General features: G+C 24.3%; 1 protein-coding gene across 1 annotated transcript; it reads left to right on the forward strand.

Annotated features, from left to right (window-relative positions):
• Nucleotides 1-1,187: 1,187 nt before the first annotated feature.
• Nucleotides 1,188-12,279, forward strand: LOC105360731 (Krueppel-like factor 5). Its single transcript, XM_011497722.1, has 2 exons — nt 1,188-2,006; nt 11,054-12,279. The coding sequence occupies exons 1-2, from the start codon at nt 1,346-1,348 to the stop codon at nt 12,271-12,273; spliced, it is 1,881 nt and encodes a 626-aa protein (XP_011496024.1). The 5' UTR covers nt 1,188-1,345; the 3' UTR covers nt 12,274-12,279.
• Nucleotides 12,280-22,976: the final 10,697 nt, after the last annotated feature.

The raw sequence follows: 22,976 nt of genomic DNA on the forward strand, positions 1-22,976 counted from the left end.
GAATTTGTAATTTAATAATATTTTAAATATTACTAATCAATTGTCTATTATGTGTCTATAAAAATTTATTACTTACATAACATGTATTTTTAGATTTTATAATAGAGTAATATAAATTATATCCAAAAATTGATTACGTAATTACATCAATACTGTTAAAAAACCAATCAATGTTTGAATTACTGTAAATATTAATGATTTTATGATAAAAACTTATACAAATTTTTGAATTTTTCTCATTTTATTATTAATTTTGGTGGAATGAAAGCATAAAACGTTTTCGAAAACCGAACAAAATTATCGAAGAAAACTATTTATTGTATTTATAATAAATAATATCAATTAATGAATAAATAATTATGGATATTAATTTAAATGATTTTATGAAATTATGAAAAATGTTAAAATTCTTGAGAAATAGAATAAATTGGACTATTAGAATGTATGTTCTTGGTTACGTATATAAAATCGATCGTGAGTTGAGCCGCTGCCTACGTCACAATCATCGACGTCACTGGAGAACCGGCTATGGCAGCTAGTATGAGGCAAGACCAGTATGTATTCAGTGGGAGATGGAAGGTAGAGAGTAGGAGAGGATACCCCTCTTCGATACATAATATAAGTGGGAGTAAGTTGCAGAGGAGAAATAAAAGAAAATCAAGAAAGGAGGGGAGTTGACGTTGTCAGGAGCGAAGAGACAAGAAGAAAAAGGGAGAAGAAGATAAGAGAGAACTTACTGGTGCACACAATGATACTCACACATATATGCACGCGTGCGCGGATTGATACGAAGAGCGGGGATTGGCTGGCAGCTGCTGAGCGTTTCCAAATATGGGACAGTCTCTGCGGTCCATTCATAAAACTACGGGGCGCGCCGCCGTTTAGTTCAGTCTGTGTGCGACCCCCACGCATTCAGTGTCATTGGTACCACATACAACATCTTAGTCACGCATGCATGCAACCATGCGTTTATCCGAATACGTTCATTATCAAAACTTATTTTATATAAGCTCGTAGTTAATGTTTGACAAAAGAAATTTAAATGAAATAAAACAAATATTTCATTAATTAGTGTTTATGAAAATATAAATATGTTTTAAAAAGTTTTTGAATACTTAAAGTAAATTAAAAAAAATTATTTTATTTAAAATACACGAAATTATATTATTATCAACTGCATTAAAATGTTCATCTAAATATAGCTTAAGTATGTAGTGTTTAATTAAGTGAATACATGAAATTAAAACTATACTAGTTAAAACTTATTAAAGTTTATAAAAGTGAAGCATTAAAATAATTATTAAATAGAAATATTATTCAAATTGAGGAAGACATCTTCTAAATAATGACGATGGATGCTATGGAAGTATTAGGCTCTCAGCCCCATGCAGCGGCAACTAGCCCATTTTTATTATCATCACCACCACTTGGACACCATCATGCGACATTTAACCTACAAACAGTGCAATTAAGTTTTGATGCATGTTTAACATATAATACCTCTACAGCTTGTGGTTCCAATAATACTGGATGTATTGGTAGTGTTAATTTTCTCTCTGGAGCGTCACCTTCGACTTCAATTGCAAGTGTAACTTCAGCTTCAGTACCGGCAGCAATACCAGCTTCTACTATAACACCATTAAATTCAAAACCAGTTCCAACTTTAACATTAACTACATTACCAATTCAACCGCAATGCAATACATTAAATTCAATGGAACAGCGTCAGATACATAATCAGATTCAAAATCAAGAATTAAGGAGACGGCTAGAAATAGAAAATTCTTCGTCTCTTGATGAATGCATTGGTAGTATTAAAAGACGTCGTTTACAGCGAACAAATAGTAATGATAATAGTAAAGAATGTTCAGATGAATGTAGAGATGATCCACAAAGTTCTGATGAAAAAGACAAGCTGGGTGATCTTAACACACCAGTCACTACTAGTAGTGATTTGCCTTCATTTTTTGGGCCTGCTGCACTTGTGGAACCACCACCTATTTCAGGTATTTAAGTGTAAAAATTATATTACATCTATTTATTTATACATTTATACTATTTATACATTTAATTTTATAAATTTTTATTATAATCTTATATATTTAAAATATAATATTTATTTTAATAAATGAAAAAACAAATATAACAAAAAAAAATGTAACAACATTTTAAGTTTAATCTAATATAAGATTTTAATTCCAATTTGATATCAACATATATTCAAAGATTTTTACAAAAACTTTTAAATCTTTTTCTTGTATCTTGTAAGATATTAACTAATTAATAAATTATATATAAAGTAACTTTACGTATTCGACTATTAAAGTTATTTTCAGATTAGTGTAATATTATTAAAAATATGTAAATTAACTATTCTTGAATTATTCAATAGCTACAAAAATTTTATGACTTTGATAAAAATTCGAAATTATATATATTTGATTTCATAATATTAAAAAAATAATTAAAATATTTTAATACATTAAAAATTAAAAATTAAAATTTCTGATTATAACAAATTTGACAATAAAATTATGTAATTAAATATTAAAATTTATTAATTACGTCATAAAAAATATATATTTATAATTACAAAAAAATATGTTTTTCTTTAAACGTGTAAAGAATATACCCGGCTAATATCAAATATGTTGAGTCGGATCAATACTTGACGACCCCGACATTCAGAAAGTCTCCCCTCTTAGATCCTCATCCATCCTTCTATTTTATATTCATTCATAATTTTGCTATTATTATTGAATTTTATTTTATTTTCAATATTGTTTAACATATGAAGTATGATTTTATATAATTTTTCTTTGATTATTGTTTAATTATTATTGTTTATTTCAAAATTAAATATTTAATTATTTTATTAAGTTATTTGTATGAAAAATTTACAAAATCATTTATTTATTATTAAAATTTTTAAATTTTAAATAACAAGTTTCAATTCACTATACAGAAATTTTTTTTAATATTTAAATACAAATTTATCGCACCTCTGCCAAGTAAAAGAATATATATTTTAAACGTATAAACCAATTTACTGCTTACAATGAATGTTAATCTATTAAAATATTTAACAAATTATCCATATCATTTATTAATATAAAATTACTAAAGCTAATTTATACTTTGGTTTCAATCAAATCTACAAAAAAAATTAATTTAATGCATAAATAAATTATAAATTCTATATGTTTAAAAATTCATGGTAGCTATTGAATAATTTTTTCATAAAAAATTGTTACTTATTTTATTGTAAATGTTTTTTCAACCATTAAACAAATTTATAATGTAGTTTAAATGATTAATTTAGTAACAAATTAATTGTTTATATCGATTGAAGATATTCATAACAGATTTTAATTAAAAAATATATGACTAAGCGTTTTACATATAAAATATTATTAAAAATTTATATAATAAATTATGAATTATTCAATTTTATTAATTGTATAATCACTATAAAAAACAAAACTATTGCTCTTGTTAATGTTTTATAAAATATGATGCAATATTCAAGTAATATTTAGCCTAGTATTTTTTATTTTAAACATTTACAGATAATATTTAAAAACTATTAAATATAACGATTTACATTTCAAAATTTCAATAAAGAATTTTAATAAATTGACATAGAGATAGTAAAAAATGTAAAAAAGTATCAATTACATATTAACATTTAAATTATTTAAGAGTTAATATTTTTTAATTTACTAATATTTTATTACATTGATAAAATGTACAGTAACAACGTGTACATTAATAAAAAGATAAGAATATCGATGAATTATTTTTAATAATACAGATTGTATTTAAGCAATTTCATATATTCAAAATATTTACTGTTTTCCGCATTGTACATATTTAAAAGAATCAAAAACTATAAATGTATTGAATTTAATATAATTTCATCATACCCAAAAATAAAATTTCATATCTTTATACAAATATATATAAGATGTTATTTATTTTATAAATACGTATTAAGGATTGTTTATATTTTTTAAGGCTGAACAGTTTTTATTGAAATCAACTAATTGAATATACGTTCATTCGTTATACTATAATATAAATTTGTGCTTTATGAAAATTTCTGTATGTAAACTTGTATTAAAACTATTATTTGATCACGGTTAAGGTTTCAAATATAATTAATGAAAATACTTATTCTAATAGAATTATAATCAAATTTAAAATTGATCAAATTTAATGTATATTATACGCATATTTATCCAACATTTATTATTATTTTTAATAAAGTACGTAAATAATTAAAGTATATACGTAGAGTAAAAAGTGAAATTAATCATTTTTCAACATATTGTTTTTATAAAATTCTATGTCTAGTAAATAAAAATTGCTTTATACAAATATAAGTTTTTTTTAAGCAAAAAATAAAATTATCAATAAATAAATTAAAATCGAATTATAATATAAAGTTGTTAAATCAAACTTAGACTTAAATATCTCATTTGTAATAGTATATTATGTAATATAAAATTTGGTTTATCTTTAATGAAATAAGTATATGAAAATATATTAAAAAAGTTTTATAAAAATGGTTAACTAATATTTACAAATTAAAAATAAATGTTATTAAAATATTATTCTATTACAATATTATTCCAAAATTTATGTATATTATTTTATTATTATAAAGAGAAATTCACAAGAATTTACTATTATTAAGTAAAACTATCTATTACATTTTTTAAAACTAATAAATTAAAAAACTATTGAATAATTAATAAAAGTTGACAATTTTTATCTTAATAATCAATTAATTTTATTTTATCAACATATTTTAATTGATTAATTAATTGATTCAAATTTTGTTAATTTGATAATATATTAATAACATTTCATTTAAGAAATTGTGTAATTTATAAAAGTAAATTTTTTATTTAACACCTTTACAAAGTATATGAAAATTTGAATAGAAAATTTTCAATAATGCATATGTCTAGATCAAATTGATATTATATTTTATTTAAAAATATGCGTTCAAATAGTATGTCATAAAACTACAAAATTTTAATATATAAATAATAATATCGTACTTTTTAGATACTGAAATACTTAAATACTTTATTAAATATTATTACAATATTATTTATACTTAAATGTAAAACGATAATTATATGATTGCATTAAAAGTAATGTATGAGTAAATTCATTATCTATAGTACATTTTTCTTTATCGTATACAAATAATATGAATTACTTTATTTACAGCATAACAATAATTACATTAATAATAATTAATATCAATCGTTGTTTTTCCATACTCCTTTCTCCTATTTTAAAAACTATTTAATCTTTTTTTTAAATATAATATTGTTTTCTTTTTCTATATAAAATATTAAGTTTTATATATGATAATATAATTATATATAGAATTTTATATAGAATAATATAATTTTCTATACTTATTTGAAATACATCGAATGTCAAATAACTAAAAATTATTTTTCCTAATTCTTTTACATAATTAATTTTTTTTATTTGGACTTATTTCTTGCAGCTTTATCATATTGTGAATACTAATAGAAGCTACAACATATATTATATCTATATGAAAATAAAATATTAGTTTGCGTTCTGCAGAAAATTATATAGCCACTAATAGAATGCATAGAAAAGATTGATACAGTTTTTAAAATCAAACATTATATTATATTATAAAAAATGTATGTTTTATACTACTTACAATTAACGATTTAATATTGAACGTGTTAATATTGATATTTATAAAAATATTACAATATAAATGAATGATTTATTAGTTTGCTAAGTGATTAAACTTTAAGAAATAATAATACATAAATAACATCTAACTAAATATATAAATAAAACTAAACAATATTATAATTAAAAATTTATTAATACATCATAATGTATAACATAACAAAATATTAAACATATTAATTTAAAATAGATTTGCGGATTGAAAATAATACTTATACACTTCTATACAAATATAAAATTTTAAATTTGATTTATTCTTATGACTTTAATACATTTGGATATCAGAGGAAAAAAAATTAATATACAATATATTTAATTCCTAAAATTGAATTTGAATATAAGACACATATTTCTCGTATTGAACATAAATCAAATATATAAATATAAAATAACAATTAAACTAATAATTGATAATTATTAATAAGTATTAATAAGATACATATATATATATATATATATATATATATATATATATATATTGTGTAACTAATCAGTTTTTAATTTATATGTTAATTTTAGTATTAAAAACGTTATTTCATAATTATCTTGATTGATTTGTATCTATAAAATTTATGCCAATAAAAATCTTATAAGAATACAGGTTATTATTTGGATATATATTTAGGAATATTTCATAACAAAAATTAATTTTTTGTAATATATTTCCTTTTTCTATATTGCATCAAAGTAATTGTATACTTTTATTTATAAATAAAAATTATACAAAAATATATTATTTTAATTTATAAACAATTTTATGAATATTTTATATTAATGTATAAATATAATATAAAATATTTAAAATTTAATACATTTTAATAGACTAAAATATATCAATTGATATATATATAAAACTGGAAATAAAATAAAAAGAGCAACAATTTGTAACAAACTGTAAAAAAACAATTTGAATACTTATAATTGAAGTCAATAAATGTATATTATAATGTATAAAAAAAATTATTTATTATTAAAAAAAGATTAATATACTTATTAATATTATAAGAATTTTATTTTAAGCTTTTGATAATATTTGAAAGTTATTTTATTTCTTTATGAATTGTCGTTCGAAAACACTTGTAAGGTTATTATTAAAATAATGTAAATTATATTATTTTATAACGGCTATATTATCTGTTGATATAAATAGTATTTTTACTTTTTATAATTATGGGCGTACATCTATAATAAACAAATTGTAAATTAAAAATATTTTCTTATACTATATATAATACTTCATTTAATATAAATATTATAATAAATTTATTCAGTGGAAGTACTATAGAATATTTGATTATTCATTTATTATTTATTCGTCATATGTTATTCATAAACACATTTTAGAAACTTGATATGAAAAAACATTTAAAATATTATGACCATATACGATCAAATAAATAAATGAGTATAATTAGATATAACTGTTCAAGTTTGTTATTGATTAAACAATTTTGGTATTTCATTTATAAAGAATAATTTACAAAAATCATTTCTAAATATATTATAACATAATATTCTTTATTTTTTTATTTATATATATATATAGATATAATTTATATATATATTTATATATAATATCTTTACTTATAGCTTCCACTTCTGTACAATTTATTTTTAAGAACCAAATCTCAATTTATTATATCATTTATTTAAACAAATTTTATAAAGATATTAATTTATTTTATCAGGTGAATTATATATAGAGATTGTATAAATAAAGTAAATTGAAGGTATTTCTTCAGTAACATATTATTTAAAGTAATATAAAGATTATTTTAATGATTTTTCTAAGGAATTTCGGTACAAATTATAAATATAATCATTACAATAGCTTTTTATTGAATATTTGTATGAACATATAAGAAAAGTATTTTATACACATATAATATAAAAAACATTATATTACTTATAGAATATAAAGACTAACTTTTCTTCTTTTAACTTCATTTTTTAAAAAAAAAATTGTTTTGTTACATCATTAACACCTTACACAATTTTTTAAGGAGATGCTAATTAACCAAGTACAAATCGTTAATTACTTTATATGCTATCAGGCATTTCCATAAATGCATAATTTATAAATTTATAGTTTTTGTTTGAAAATTTATTTACTTGATAATATAATATAATATAATAATAATAATATGGATAATATGGAAATAATTGTAAAAGATATAGAAGAAATATTATCAAATTATTTATTAACTTTAATTTATACTACATATAAAATAATTCATTTTAACTATTTTATTAAAATTTCAATTTTGACGTAACTTAATCTGAAAGTAATCGAATAAATATATTATATTTAATCGCAGTAATATAACCATTAAACTTCTGAAGGATTGACAGTAGTGATAGTTATTTATTAGGATTTGTAAATATAAATTAATTAAACTAATCGTTCTATTATTTAATGAGATTGAAACTATTTAATTTTAGAACGTTTGAAAATCAGTATGGAGAAAATATGTGACTTTTTTAGTTCCATGGAATGGTTATTGCCTTTGATTAGTATCACTCGAGCATATTTTATACAAATTGAAAGTTCTAATAGTTTTTTGAAAATTGTAGTTTGAATATATTCTACAATTTTGAATTGTCAAATATTCCAATGAATTGATATTTTGATATTTTGAATACTTTTCGGTCAATAACGAAAAAGTTCAGAAAAAGATTGGAAGTAAGACATTTAAGAATGTATATGTAAAAAATGCAACTCGTCGTTCCGACTTGCTTATCAAGGCCGGTTCAACGGATACAATTTGATGCCGTTGACAACTCAGAGACCACGGGTGTTGTGTGGTAGCGATGAAAGGTCACAAGTGGAAGGGATATTATAATAATACAATATAAGTATGGCTGATGTATATGCTGTTTACTCTATTATTTATTGATGACAAGGTTGACTCATATTACTATTATTAATTATAGATTGACTCTTGGGTTGAAGTAATGTGTTGCGGAGACAACTGTATAGTAATCTATGCAGCTTGATTGTTCAATACGAATGTCGAATGGCGCGAAGTTTCGTTCGTCGACACTAGCGCTGTTTGAATGAGCACGTGCGGTTGGGGTTATGAATGCAGTGTAATGACTGAAAGTTACCGCAAAGTGGCGCGAAACTAGATTCGTCGAAACTCGCGCTGTATGTTGCTTAATTTCATTAGCTTCCGAACTTGAACTAAGGTGAGGGTTGCTTAAAAGGGGCGCCCCTATTGCGAGCGCGAACTTGACGACGCGTACTGGAATTTATTCCGCACTGTCGTTTTAAGAGGAGCTTCTTCGTCCTTAGTGCTTGTCGATGTAATACTCTGAATCTCAATATATATGTAATTATTGTAGTAAAAATACTACTTACGAAGACTAATCGTTGACTCGTCTCCGGACTCTGATATGCGGATTGTCGTCGCTCCCAAGAGTATACTAAGAAGGAAATATCAAGAGTATACTAAGAAGGAAATATCAAGAGTATACTAAGAAGGAAATATCAAGAGTATACTAAGAAGGAAATATCAAGAGTATACTAAGAAGGAAATATCAAGAGTATACTAAGAAGGAAATATCAAGAGTATACTAAGAAGGAAATATCAAGAGTATACTAAGAAGGAAATATCAAGAGTATACTAAGAAGGAAATATCAAGAGTATACTAAGAAGGAAATATCAAGAGTATACTAAGAAGGAAATATCAAGAGTATACTAAGAAGGAAATATCAAGAGTATACTACTAAATAAGAGATATCAAGGGAGTAATATCACCAGAATACTACTAAGAGAAAAACTATCAAGAGTGATGAGTATTGAAAATTGCGCCCCTTAAATACATTTGCTGACTATGAATTTGACTTGAACCCCTTCCCTTAATTTTCGTTCAATCAGAGACTCCTCCCTTATAGTACGAGGGCAGCGCCTCTTGTGGCTTCGGAGTTAATTAAGGGCCTAGTCGTCTCTTGGTCTTCATGACAAGCAGACCTCTCGTTGCTGCTGCCACATGCGACAGCATGTAGGCAGCGGAAAGGGAGGGCATTGCTGACACATCTGGTGACAGCATTACAACTTGTTGACAGTGGAAAGGGGAAAGAAGGTCCGCTTGCTGTAATGCTTGAAGTAGTTACCGAGCGGAGCAAATTCGTACATATGCCTAACTGATTGGGTTTTCCCGTGTTTATGGTATTGTTTTTCCAGATGTTTTATGACACTAGTGCTTGATAATTTTGAGCAAGCAAATTTTGAAATCTAGATATAATTTTTACGATGTTACTTGCCAGATGTTTTATTGCACTGACAAAAAAAGGAAAGGGTCTCGCATTCTCGAACAGTATATCTATGTATATTTTTAATATCTATAATAATAATTTGGATTTCAGTTACACGACAATTACAGAAGTAAACTGATCTCTATTAATAAATCATAAATTATTTTTTATACTAATCTACATAATACAATATATTTCGTTTTTGTTATAATATAGGTGCAAATCAATTTTATTTTTATAAACCAAATTCATATGATGAAATTTTAATCTAACGAATCTTTGTAACAATAATTGAAAAATATATTTAAAAGCATTACCATTTGTTACGAAAATTGAGTTGAATAACGCAAGGAATAAAAGTATTCATCGTAATGTAATAAGTATATTTTAGATTACTTAGTATTAATAAAATGAAGGAAAAATGATATTTAATCACACATCTATAGGGAATCAAATTTATCTAAGGTTTTACACAGGACTTTATTTTGCAGGATCATATATATATATATATATATATCATAGAGAAAGAGAGAGAGAGAGAGAGAGATGAACATTGATAAATATTTGAGCTAAAATACCAATCAAGACTTTCTTATTCAAAAAGATAAAATTAATGAAGCTGACTAAATAAAAATAAAATAATAAAATAATTGATTAAATACGTTAAAAATATAAGACAAAACATTTCTTTGAATTATGCCAATAAAATCTCCACAATGATCATATTTTTAAAATGATGTATCATTTAATAATTTAAGATCAGAAAATATTAATGGTTATATATTTACCAGAATACATTAATGGTTATAATTCAAATTCATTAGCGTTATAAATATAACTACTAATTACATAGTATTATGTATATAATAAAATATATAATTACATTAAAATTTATTATTTAATAAAAAATATATTCAATTTAAATGCTTATAGAAAATGTATATTCATTTTATTATATATGTATTGATTAATATATTATATGTATATTAATCCATATATTATATATTAATTAATATATTATATAAAAAAATTTTTCAGGTAATTTACCAGGTGATGATCTGTCCTTAGATGAAACAACAGTCGAAGATCAAGTATCTTCCAATACTGCAAATAGAGACCATCATTCCAATCGTCATCTTCACCATCACCACCATCATCAACAACATTCTTTAGATCAAACAACTACGAATTTATCAACGAATTCAACTTCATCTAATTTAAATGAAACTCAAGAAGATGATACTAGATGTAATATTTTGCAAAGTGGTGTAATTTTGTATTCAACTCCGCATTCTTCTACTAATGCTTCATCAATTTCACCAAGTGTTAATGTTTGCAATATGCCAACATTAAGGTATAGCGCTGTATTTGCAACTTCGTGTACACAAGCATCAACGATAAATAATATTCATAATCAGCAACACCAACAACAACCTGCACATATTCAATCTCAATCTAATCAAGAACTTTGGGGTTCTTTACCATCCCCAACTTTAAGCTTAAATGGTCAACCATTTCTTCATTCTTCTATACATACAGGTTGTTATGGACCTGATAATATTGAACTTTTGCAGGTAGATTCTAAACCATCTTTACTTATGAATTATCATGAAACCCAAAATTCAACACCAACCAGTTGGCTTACACCACATGACGAAACTTATGAAACAAATATTTTACCTCACTCTATTCAACATCATCAATCATGTACTATATTAAAACAAGAACCATGTATTGGAAGTACGATATTCTCTCAACCAAGTTCACAACAACCATCGCAACAACAAACTACGACAAATGGTAATTGCATACAACTTGCTGAATATAATCCCAGTACTTCCAAAGGACATGAAATTTTATCGCAGGTATACCAACAGAGTACAATTCCATTAAAATTAGTACCTGTTAAACCACGTAAATATCCAAACCGTCCGAGTAAAACTCCAGTTCATGAAAGACCCTATGCATGTCCTGTTGATGGATGTGATCGTAGATTTTCAAGAAGTGATGAACTTACTAGACATATTCGTATACATACAGGTCAAAAGCCATTTCAATGCCGTATTTGTATGCGCTCTTTTTCTAGGAGTGATCACTTAACAACGCATATTCGTACTCATACAGGTGAAAAACCATTCTGCTGTGATCAGTGTGGACGAAAATTTGCTAGAAGTGATGAAAAAAAAAGACATGCTAAAGTGCATTTAAAGCAAAGACTTAAACGCGAATCAAATAATTCTAATTCGCGTAATAATTAAATATAAAATCATTTTACACAATTTTGTAATCAATAATATTATATAATTTCGCAAAGAACATGGAAGAAGTATATTAATTATATTACTAAACATGTAAATAAAAATTATCTATATATGTATAGAATACTGAAACTGTAAATATTACATTTATCATATAAATATTTTGCGTTTGATATTTATAAAATGCAAAAATTTACTTTAATAAATTCATTGTTACCATACATTACTTGATTATAAATTGTTTGTTTTATTAAAATTTGGTTTGTATATAAAATAGTTACTTATTATAGTATTAAGTTTAAATTAAATAGTTCAGCTTTGCATTATTATTCACACAAATACATTATTTCTAATTTTATCAATATATTATAATGTAATAGTATGCTTACATATGTATAATAAATGAAATATTAAATTCTACATATTTAAACCAATATTAAAATCAGTTAAAATTAATCGTTTAAAAGTAAAAATATATAACAAAATTTATAAAACTGAAAAAATTTATAAACTTTAATTCTTATAATTTATATAATTTAAATAACTTAAATAAAAAACAAACTTTTTTTTTTAAATGAATCAAATGAAATAAATTACTAATTTTCATAAAATTTAATATGGCACAATATAATTAGCTAGCAATCGAATGTGAAACCCAATGAGCATTTATTTTTCTGCCATATAAAGTGTAACTTTGTTTTAAAAAAGAAGAAAGATAGTAAAGAAAAGAAAATAAATAAAGAAGTCAAATTTGATTGATTGATAGACGTTAATTTTATATATAATGATAAGAAATCTCTGGATCTTTTAAAGAAAATCAATAAATTAAATAGGTTTCCATTAAGTTAGAACTAGGATATCCTATATTAAGGAGTTAATTCTGTTTTTGTACACATTAAGCATGCTAATCAATGAAATATGATAATCAAATGAAAATTGAAATTTCTTTGTATTCATTTAAAGATATAAAAAAGCATCTAACTTTGTCACTTCAAATATTAATTTTTTATAAATAAATCATAAAAATACAACAAATAACAATATATACATATATAATTTAGATCAGTTTTAATTAGAGTCAATTTTAATTAATAGATTCTTGATTGATCGATGAACAACAGTAATAGAATCTTATTGAATATACGGAATTCTAGAATATTTAAATATTTTTGGTAATCTATTTATATAAATTAAATATTAAAATTTGTATAAACATATAAAATAATGTATATCCATATTCATTCTAATTAAATTTTAACTTGATAAGTTAAATTAATCAAATAATTTCTTTTCATATTTGTTAAGGTTAAGGTCATAAGTTAAGGTCACTTTGCTTTAACGCCTATCCGATAATTTTACTGATGTGATGAATATTAATATAATTATGCACATATAATATGAATCAATATATGATTATTATTTATACCGAACGATATTTTTCATTAAGATTGACAACATTTTTGTGCTTCTATTGATTCGTACAATGATTTTATTTCATAATAACTAACAACGAACAAATTACCGAATTTGATTATACTTATTCTTAATTTATAAAATAAACTTATTTTAGAATATATAGTCAGCGAAGAGATAGGTGTAATGTAAATAAAATATAAATGCCTTACAGAAAAAAGTTAGTATAATAAAGAAATAAGTTGCAAAAAATTGCCATGAACAATATCATAGCATAAAAAATCGATAATGTGTAATTTTATTTTACGATGTGATTCGAATTATAGACATTTTTGTATAAATTAAAAATATTAATTATTTCAAAGAAATTTATATTCTGAATTAAAACAGTAAACAAAATTTTGCAAGATAATTTGTGGTCTTTCATTTGCAGAATAATACTACTGCACACACGCATAGAATACTTATAATGTAATGCTAGTTGCAATTAGAACAGAGAAAATTATGTAAAAGAACAAAATTGAGTAAGACATGTTAAGAGACGAAATTTAAAATTGAAGGAAGCTCGGTACCATAGTCAAGAATCTGGTTCTAGCTGTCAATAAAGTACAAAAGAAATATATGAAAATAATTTTTAAAAAATATGTAAAATATAAAATACTACAAAAATGAACCCAATACCATACTAAATCAAAATAAATATATAAACTTATTTGACCTACTACCACCCAAATTTGTTCTCATCATAAAGAGTCCAACGATAATTTAGATATAATCACGTTACAAGTAATTTAATTGAAAAATTATAGATAATAAATGTTTATATGACTAAAGACTTAAAAATAAGATATTGTAAAATCAAAATAAATTTGAAATTAACACAGTTTACAATATTAGCATGATATTTAAGATATTTTAAATATAAAATAATTGTAACAAGATTGAAATTTTTTTAAATTATTAATAAAAGCCATTGTGATTTCACGTGATTAAATAGAAATATACTTAAATGACATTTTAGTTTTTCAAAAATATTCATGTAATATTTAGTATGACTTCAAATAATATTGAAGAAATTCGAACAAACATATATAATCATTAAATCAAATATGCTCCAAGTTTTTAGATATGAAGTTCGGATAAACGGTAGAACTGACATATATAATCAATAAAAAAGGAAAATAAAATTATTCTTAGGCTTCATAAATTATTATTGTTAGTTTATACAGAATTATTTAAACATAATGTAATCGATAAAATAATAGAAACAAAATGAAAATATATTTTAACAATCATAATGCAAGAAAGTTAATGAAATCTGATGGAAATTATTAAGGAATACAACTCACAATTAATGGTGATTGGAAATAAAATAGCAGAGAAAAATAATCATGGAATGATATTATGCCTATAAAGTTAAATGTTTTAAAATACAATGTGAAACACTAAATAATTTTGTTAAGACTTTGGACTTAAAATTGTTAGACTTAAGATATTGAGAAAGGATAATTTTATACATATAATATATAAAAAATTATAGAATCAATCTCCAGTTGTAATGACATGAAAGTATAGTGAAATACTAAAATGAAAAAAAGTATGCAGATAATAAAAAATTAAAAAATTATTAAAAAGTAAACAGCCATATTATTAACTAAAGATAAATAATAATAATATATGATAATAAATAAAAATATAGCATAGAAAAACTAACAATAATATAGAGTAAAAAAATTAATTGATGAAGACTATTTTTTATAGATGAGAATTATCAATTGAAAAAAAGAGAGGTGAAAAACAGAAATGTCAATTTATTTATAATATAATTATTTAAAATCATAAAATTTAAAAAAAAGGTTGAATAGTTAAAATAAATTATATAAAAGTTATAAAAATTCTTCAGTACTATAATTATATTAGCAACTTAAAAGATACAAATTCATTAATATAGACAAATAATTGATAATGATAGCATGAAGTAGTATGACTATATTCTAATAGATTTAAATTAATTATAGGAAAATTATGAGTTGGATATAACAACCACTATGTATATTGATAATCTTACAAGTATTAAAATTCCAAAAATATTAGTAATTAAGCACGAATAATGAGAAAATATTTATTTCCAGTTAATTATAGTCATCGATAAAAATACAGAAACTTTATCGCCTAACATATTATAATTAAAAAAATAATTGTGTTTGTAACTATTTTAACTATTGTTTTTTCAACTTTACTAGTTGAAATACTAACAGGATTATTATTTTAATTATCAACAAATACTTCGATGAATAATTAAGTTAACAATAAAATAATATAAGAAAAAAATAATAAGTGATAATCTATGCATTATTTTTTGTGAATATAAGAAACAGATGAACTCAGAAGTAACTAAGTATATATTAATATTTTTGTAGTAATATTGAAAATTTTTTTTAGAAATGTAAGATATTTAAATAAATTAAATAACAAGAATTAAATACCAAAAAGTCTAATATGGTAGTTTTTTGAAAACATTAAGCTTATATTATAAAAATATACAATCATGTGTATGAATATAACCATGTTAAAAAAGGACTTACAAAGCCAAATAATAAAATAAAACAAAAATCAATAATTAACTAAATTAAAAATAGTATTGTACAAAATGGTGCAATAAAACAAAATGTACAAAGGCCAGTTCGAAGGATACAAATTGATGTCGTTGACAAGTCACGAGACCACGGGTGTTGTGTGGTAGCGATGAAAGGTCACAAGTGGAAGGGATATTATAATAATACAATATAAATATAATAGATCTATAATATAACTGATGTATGTATTATTCTGTTATTTATTGATGACAAGGTTGACTAGTGTTACTATTATTGATTATTGAAATAATTCAACGTAATGGTTGAATTTGATCGCAGAATGGCGCGAAGTTTGATTCGTCGACACTCGTGCTGTTTGGATGACCACGTGCGTAATAGAGGTTATGGTTGTAACGAAGCGCGACACATGTAGTGTTGTTACGTGATATGTATTCGTATCGTAGCAAGCGTATCTTGTCTTGATGTTTGCGCACTGCAATACACTCAGATGGAAGTAAGTTTGAAGGGGTTAACTTGTGAAGGATACTGCTACGTGTTGCGGCTATTATGAGTGGTGAATGATGTGTTGCTTAAGTTCATAAGCGTCCGAACTTGAACTAAGGTGAGTGTTTGCCGACGAGACGCCCTTTACCGGGCGCAAACTTGTCGACGCGTTTGGAATCTATTCCGCATTGTTGCTCTGGGGAGAGCCTCTTCGTCCTTAGTTGCTTGTCGATGCCATAATCTCTAAATCTCAGAGTATGTAATTATTGTAGTGGTGATACTACTTACGAAGACTAATAGTCGACTCGTCTCCGGATATCGGATCTGAACTGCGTTAGTGGACATAAGGGTGTATGTCGTCGTTCCTCTAGGGCGTGTGACTACTATTCCCTTGACAGCGTTAATCGACTTCCACTTCACTTATTTGAATAAGTACTGTATTGAGAGTTATATCAAGAGAGTGATGAGTATTGAAAAATGCGCCCCTTAAATACATTTGCTGACCATGAATTTCACTTGAACCCCTTTCCTTATATTTCGTCCAATCAGAGACTCCTCCGTTACAGAGCGAGGGCAGCGCCTCTTGTGGCTTCATTGTTAATTAAAAGCCTAGTCGTCTCTTGGTCTTCATGACAAGAAGAGCTTTCGTTGCTGCTGACGCGTCTGGCGACAGCATGACAACTTGTTGACGGCGGGAGGGGGGGGGGGGCCCCAGCCTAACTGAGTGGGTTTTTCCGTATTTATTGTATTGTTTTTCCAGATGTTTTATTACGCTATTGCTAGATAATTACGAGCAAGAAAGTTTTGAAATCTAAACACAAATTTTACGATGTTATTTTGCCAGATGTTATATTGCATTGAAAAAAGGTCTCGCAATCTCGAACAAAAAGTAAATAAACGTATTGCAGTAATAGGCATAAAATTAATAAAATATATTAAATATATATTTAACTATAAATTGGTTAATTTATGCATTTTATATTAAATTTTGTATTCTCAATTTTCTTTTATATTTGTTACTTTTCGTATATTGGAATGCATTTAGAAGGGCCTTATTATGTCTTTGATTATGAACACTGTTAGTCGTGTAGTATTAAACTTTATATCAACTATTTTAATCTATCGGTTAATTTGTTAACCATTAAATAGTCATTAACATTTTATCTTTAATTCAAACTTATTATTTAATACCAAGAATAATTGTATGAATTTATTATTTTTAATATCATTAAAATTTCAATAATTCACTTGACTTAATATTTTGTATTATAGGTTTACATAAGATAGTAAATTCCTTTAATAACCTAAGTTTCTTCGACTTACAGATTATGCCAATTTCGCCATCCGAATAAAGTTCTGTAAAGATTTTATTGTTTTATTTATTTTGTATATGATATTATTATTTATGTCATTAAAATTATATTTTAATTTGTTTTAAAGTGGTTTGATATGTATTATTAATATATATTACTTTATATGTGTTTTATTATTATTCTTTTAGAAATTTTTTTCTATACTTATTAATTATATTTATTTTTCAATATTTAAAATATAATATGTGTTTATTCACTTTTCATATGATCTATAGTGATTATGCTAAATTGAAATTACATAATTGTATCTTTTTATCAAATTGTTTTATCATGTTTTTATATAGTTTTTTTTTTTAGATATCACCAATTACATATATACTTACTGATTTACTTACTTTTAATTATTTACTACTCAGTTTTTACTCCTACATGCTACACTATTCCATTTGTTTTCATTATTTTTGGTGAATTGTATTTATCCATTTTAACTATACTATCTATGTAAAATTAAGTTTTTTCTAGATGTATATTTAATTGCTGACGTAAAATCATTATTTTAAAGATTATAAGTAAGTTATATCTTGGCCAAATTTTTGTTCTTTTTTTTTCTACTTAAAATCTTCAAATTTTAACCGTTTAATTAATTTTTTAAAATAATTTATCTGCGCATTATTTCTATATATGCTCGAATTTGATCTATTTCTGCTATTATTTTACAATATTTATAAAATTGAATATTGTTTATTCACAAACATTCATATTATCTTTAAAGATTTCTTATATTTTAGTATTTTATTCACATGTATTCATTGATCTTTTGTAAAAATATTTCAAACAATTTAATTTTTCCTACATATTTTACGTTTTACCTACTTCTTATTTTACTTAAAATAGAAATTGAGTGATTCAAATATATTATGTATCAAACGTTCTTTGTTATAATATTTTTTTTAATTAGATGTACCTTTGAAATTTTATTTTATCAAATTTATTTTATTTTAAGTATTTCAGCTTTGAAAATAACTGGATGATTTCTTATTTTGTTAAACCAGATATTTATTTTAACTTACTTTGTCTTTGGATTTATTCTTTTAATTTCTTGTATTCTTCTTAGTTAAGTATTTCCCTTATATATCTTTTACATCCTTCATTCTTTGATGTGACAGTAAGCTATATATTTATCCTATCTTCTATGAAAAGTGAAATCGTTACCAATTATTTTTTGTTTCACAATAATTACGAAGTGCACGCATTAATTCCCAAATCTTTTTAATTATGAATTTTGGACTAATTTAGCAGCGTCAGTTTTTTTGCAATTATAAATACTTATTATATAGTTAAATAGACATTCCATATAATTACGATATGAGCTATTTTTATCTTTCTCGTCTAGAATAAGTTAAAATAAGTGGTCTTAATATTGTTCGTTATATGACTGAAATAACGACATCGAAATTCTTATCAATAATTGTATTTTTAATACAGTTATTAATTAACTATATTATATATGCGTGTACTATGTAGTATACATGAAATCATATATTAAGTATTCAGCGTAACAAACAGTTTACGCGTGTTTAATAATTTCTTCTCTTTCAACTATAATATGTAACACAATAACTTATATATACTAATTATAGCATATACTGAAAAGAATTTTATATTGTATTTTAAATTGTGTATGTTGGCTTGTTTATTTTTCAATTGTTTAAGTATATATTTCCTTTTTTCGTTTTATTAATTATTGTATCAATGGTATATAAAGGTTTGTTTTATTCATTTTCATTCATCTTTATTGGTGAATGTACATTTGATGTTTTTTTTTATATTTAAACATGTATATGATTATGCTATAAACTATTTATTTTAATATTTAAAATTCATATATTACGGATTGACTTATATTTACCAATTGTATTGTTGATTGTAAAGATATACATTTTTTCCCAGAATTATACATTTGAAATCCTTTTCTTATTAATGATTCATGCTATATTGTATTTTAATTTCGATATTCTTCTTACAATCATTTTTTAAATATATTTTTGCTTATAGTTATTTAAATATTTAATCATAGTTTTGTAGTTTCTGTTTTTAATTAGTAAATATGCTATTGTTTGCTCTAAATTTTAGAGGAACCATTGTACCCCGAATACATTCTCTTAAATTTGTTCCCACTCAGTGTCATTTTATTTTACCCTCTAATACTACGAACCATTTCATAATTTTTTCTATTTTTAGTGAATGTATCATTATATCTATCTTATTTCCTATTATTCTTTTTTGATATTCCATATGCTGATATTCTAATATTTTATTCTTTTTTAATGATAGCGTTTCTTTTGATTTATTATAGTTTTTATTAATAATGATTTTATTAATAATTTTATTGATAATGATAATACGATATTGGCTCTAACGAATTTTTAATATTAAATTATAGAATTCATTCTTTATTATTTTAGTTTCCGATATTTGTTTTTATAACTATTATTAAGGTTAACCCTATGTTACCCATCAGTTCCATTTCATTTTAATTTCAGAGTATATTTTTTTTAATTTTTTTTTATGTTTTTGTATTTATTCTTTAATATCAAAATTATTCTTAGTTATTTTTCCTTTTGCTGTGTATTATTTGTTACTATTACTATTTTTTTAGATTTATTTTGATAAAGACTTAATCTATTTCTTGTTTTTTTTTATAATCTGTTTAATAAATTTTACTTTAATATTATAATTATTATATATTTAATTTTAGTAATTATAATTTATTATATGTTATACTTGTTAGAGTTTGCGAGGCCTTTTTTCAATGCAATATAACATCTGGCAAAATAACATCGTAAAATTTGTGTTTAGATTTCAAAACTTTCTTGCTCGTAATTATCTAGCAATAGCGTAATAAAACATCTGGAAAAACAATACAATAAATACGGAAAAACCCACTCAGTTAGGCATCTGTACGAATTCATTCCGCTCGGTAATTACTTCAAGCATTATGTACTAGTGGACCCCCCCCCCCTCCCGCCGTCAACAAGTTGTCATGCTGTCGCCAGACGCGTCAGCAGCAACGAAAGCTCTTCTTGTCATGAAGACCAAGAGACGACTAGGCTTTTAATTAACAATGAAGCCACAAGAGGCGCTGCCCTCGCTCTGTAACGGAGGAGTCTCTGATTGGACGAAATATAAGGAAAGGGGTTCAAGTGAAATTCATGGTCAGCAAATGTATTTAAGGGGCGCATTTTTCAATATTCATCACTTTCGATATAACACTCTCGATATAGTACACTTTTGATAAAGTTCTTATTCAATAAGTGTCAAGTGGAAGACCATTAACGCTGCCAAGAGAACAGTGCTTACACGTCCTAGAGGAACGACATATCCCCGTATGTCCATTAACGTAGTTCAAGAAACCGTCGTTACAAGTTCACAGGGAGCAACAACAATCCGCATCTTAGAGTCGGAAGACGTTGGCAGTTTCCTATTAACGTAATTCAACACAGCTATCGTTAGAAGTCCTATTGGCGGGCGACATATTCCAACGACAAGTGTCCAGTGACAAGCACCTTTGAAGAAAGAACAAGGAGGTCCCCATTTCAAATGTACCAGCAGTCTTCGTAAGTAATATTATTATTGCAATAATTACATACTCTGAGATTCAGAGATAATGACATCGACAAGCAACTAAGGACGAAGAAGCTCTCTCCAAAGAACAGTGCGGAATAGATTTCAGTACGCGGCGTCAAGTTCGCGCCTGCTAAAAAGGGCGTATTTTCGTCAACTCTCACCTTAGTTCAAGTTCCGACGCTTATGAACTTAAGTAAACAGCGCGAGTGTCGACGAATCAAACTTCGCGCCATTCTGCGGTCAAATTCAACCATCACGCTTCAAAGATGAGTGTGCAGTAATCCACCAAAAGAATTATTTCCACAATTAATAATAGTAATATTAGTCAACCTTGTCATCAATAAATAATAGAGTATACATCAGCCATACTTGTATTATTATAATATCCCTTCCATTTGTGACCTTTCATCGCTACCACACAACACCCGTGGTCTCTGAGTTGTCAACGGCATCAATTTGTATCCTTTGAACGGGACTTGGTAAAACAAGTCGGAACAGTGAATACATTTTGTACACTTTTAAACTATTTATATATAGGATGATTAGCTTATCTTAATATTTCCAATTTCTATACGCTTTCCCAGGATTTCGCTTTTTTTATTAGCTTTTAATAAGCTAGATCTTTTTTATTGGGTTTTTCGATGTTATTAAAAATAATATTGTATGACTATGCTTTTCTATAATACGTAAATAAAGATTATTCTATAAAAATTATATTTATATAATAAAATGCAAAGATATTTTTTTTCAAAGCTAAAAAACATTATTATTTATTAATCCTATATAACTATAGTCTTTTACTGATGAATGAAAATAATAAATAAAATAATAATTTCTTAATTTGTGCATTTCTTTCATAATTCTTCTACATTTATATCCACTATTTCTTAAATTAGTCTTAAATAGAATTTTTAATTTGTACATGCTCCATAAATGAATATATTAGAACTCTTTAGTTCCAAAAAAATTTTTAATAAACAAAAAAAATACTTCGAAGATTATCCGGAAATTTTTATATAAATGTAGATATCAGTAAATATACTTGAAATTAATACTTAATGTATTGTAGCAATTGTTGCTTTATAATTTTTAAATATGTAGATTTAATTTCACATTAACTATTACATATTTATATATTTTCAAATACTTTATGATTTCTAAATAAGTAATATACACAATAAATTTTAATTATATGCAATAAATTGTTTCGTTCAAGACAATGATAATTATTTTTATCATTAATTTTTAATTAAAGATTTTTTAGTTAAAT

This window comes from Ceratosolen solmsi, unplaced genomic scaffold, assembly GCF_000503995.2.
Source record: "Ceratosolen solmsi marchali unplaced genomic scaffold, CerSol_1.0 scaffold47, whole genome shotgun sequence".
NCBI classification, from domain to species: Eukaryota; Metazoa; Arthropoda; class Insecta; order Hymenoptera; family Agaonidae; genus Ceratosolen; species Ceratosolen solmsi.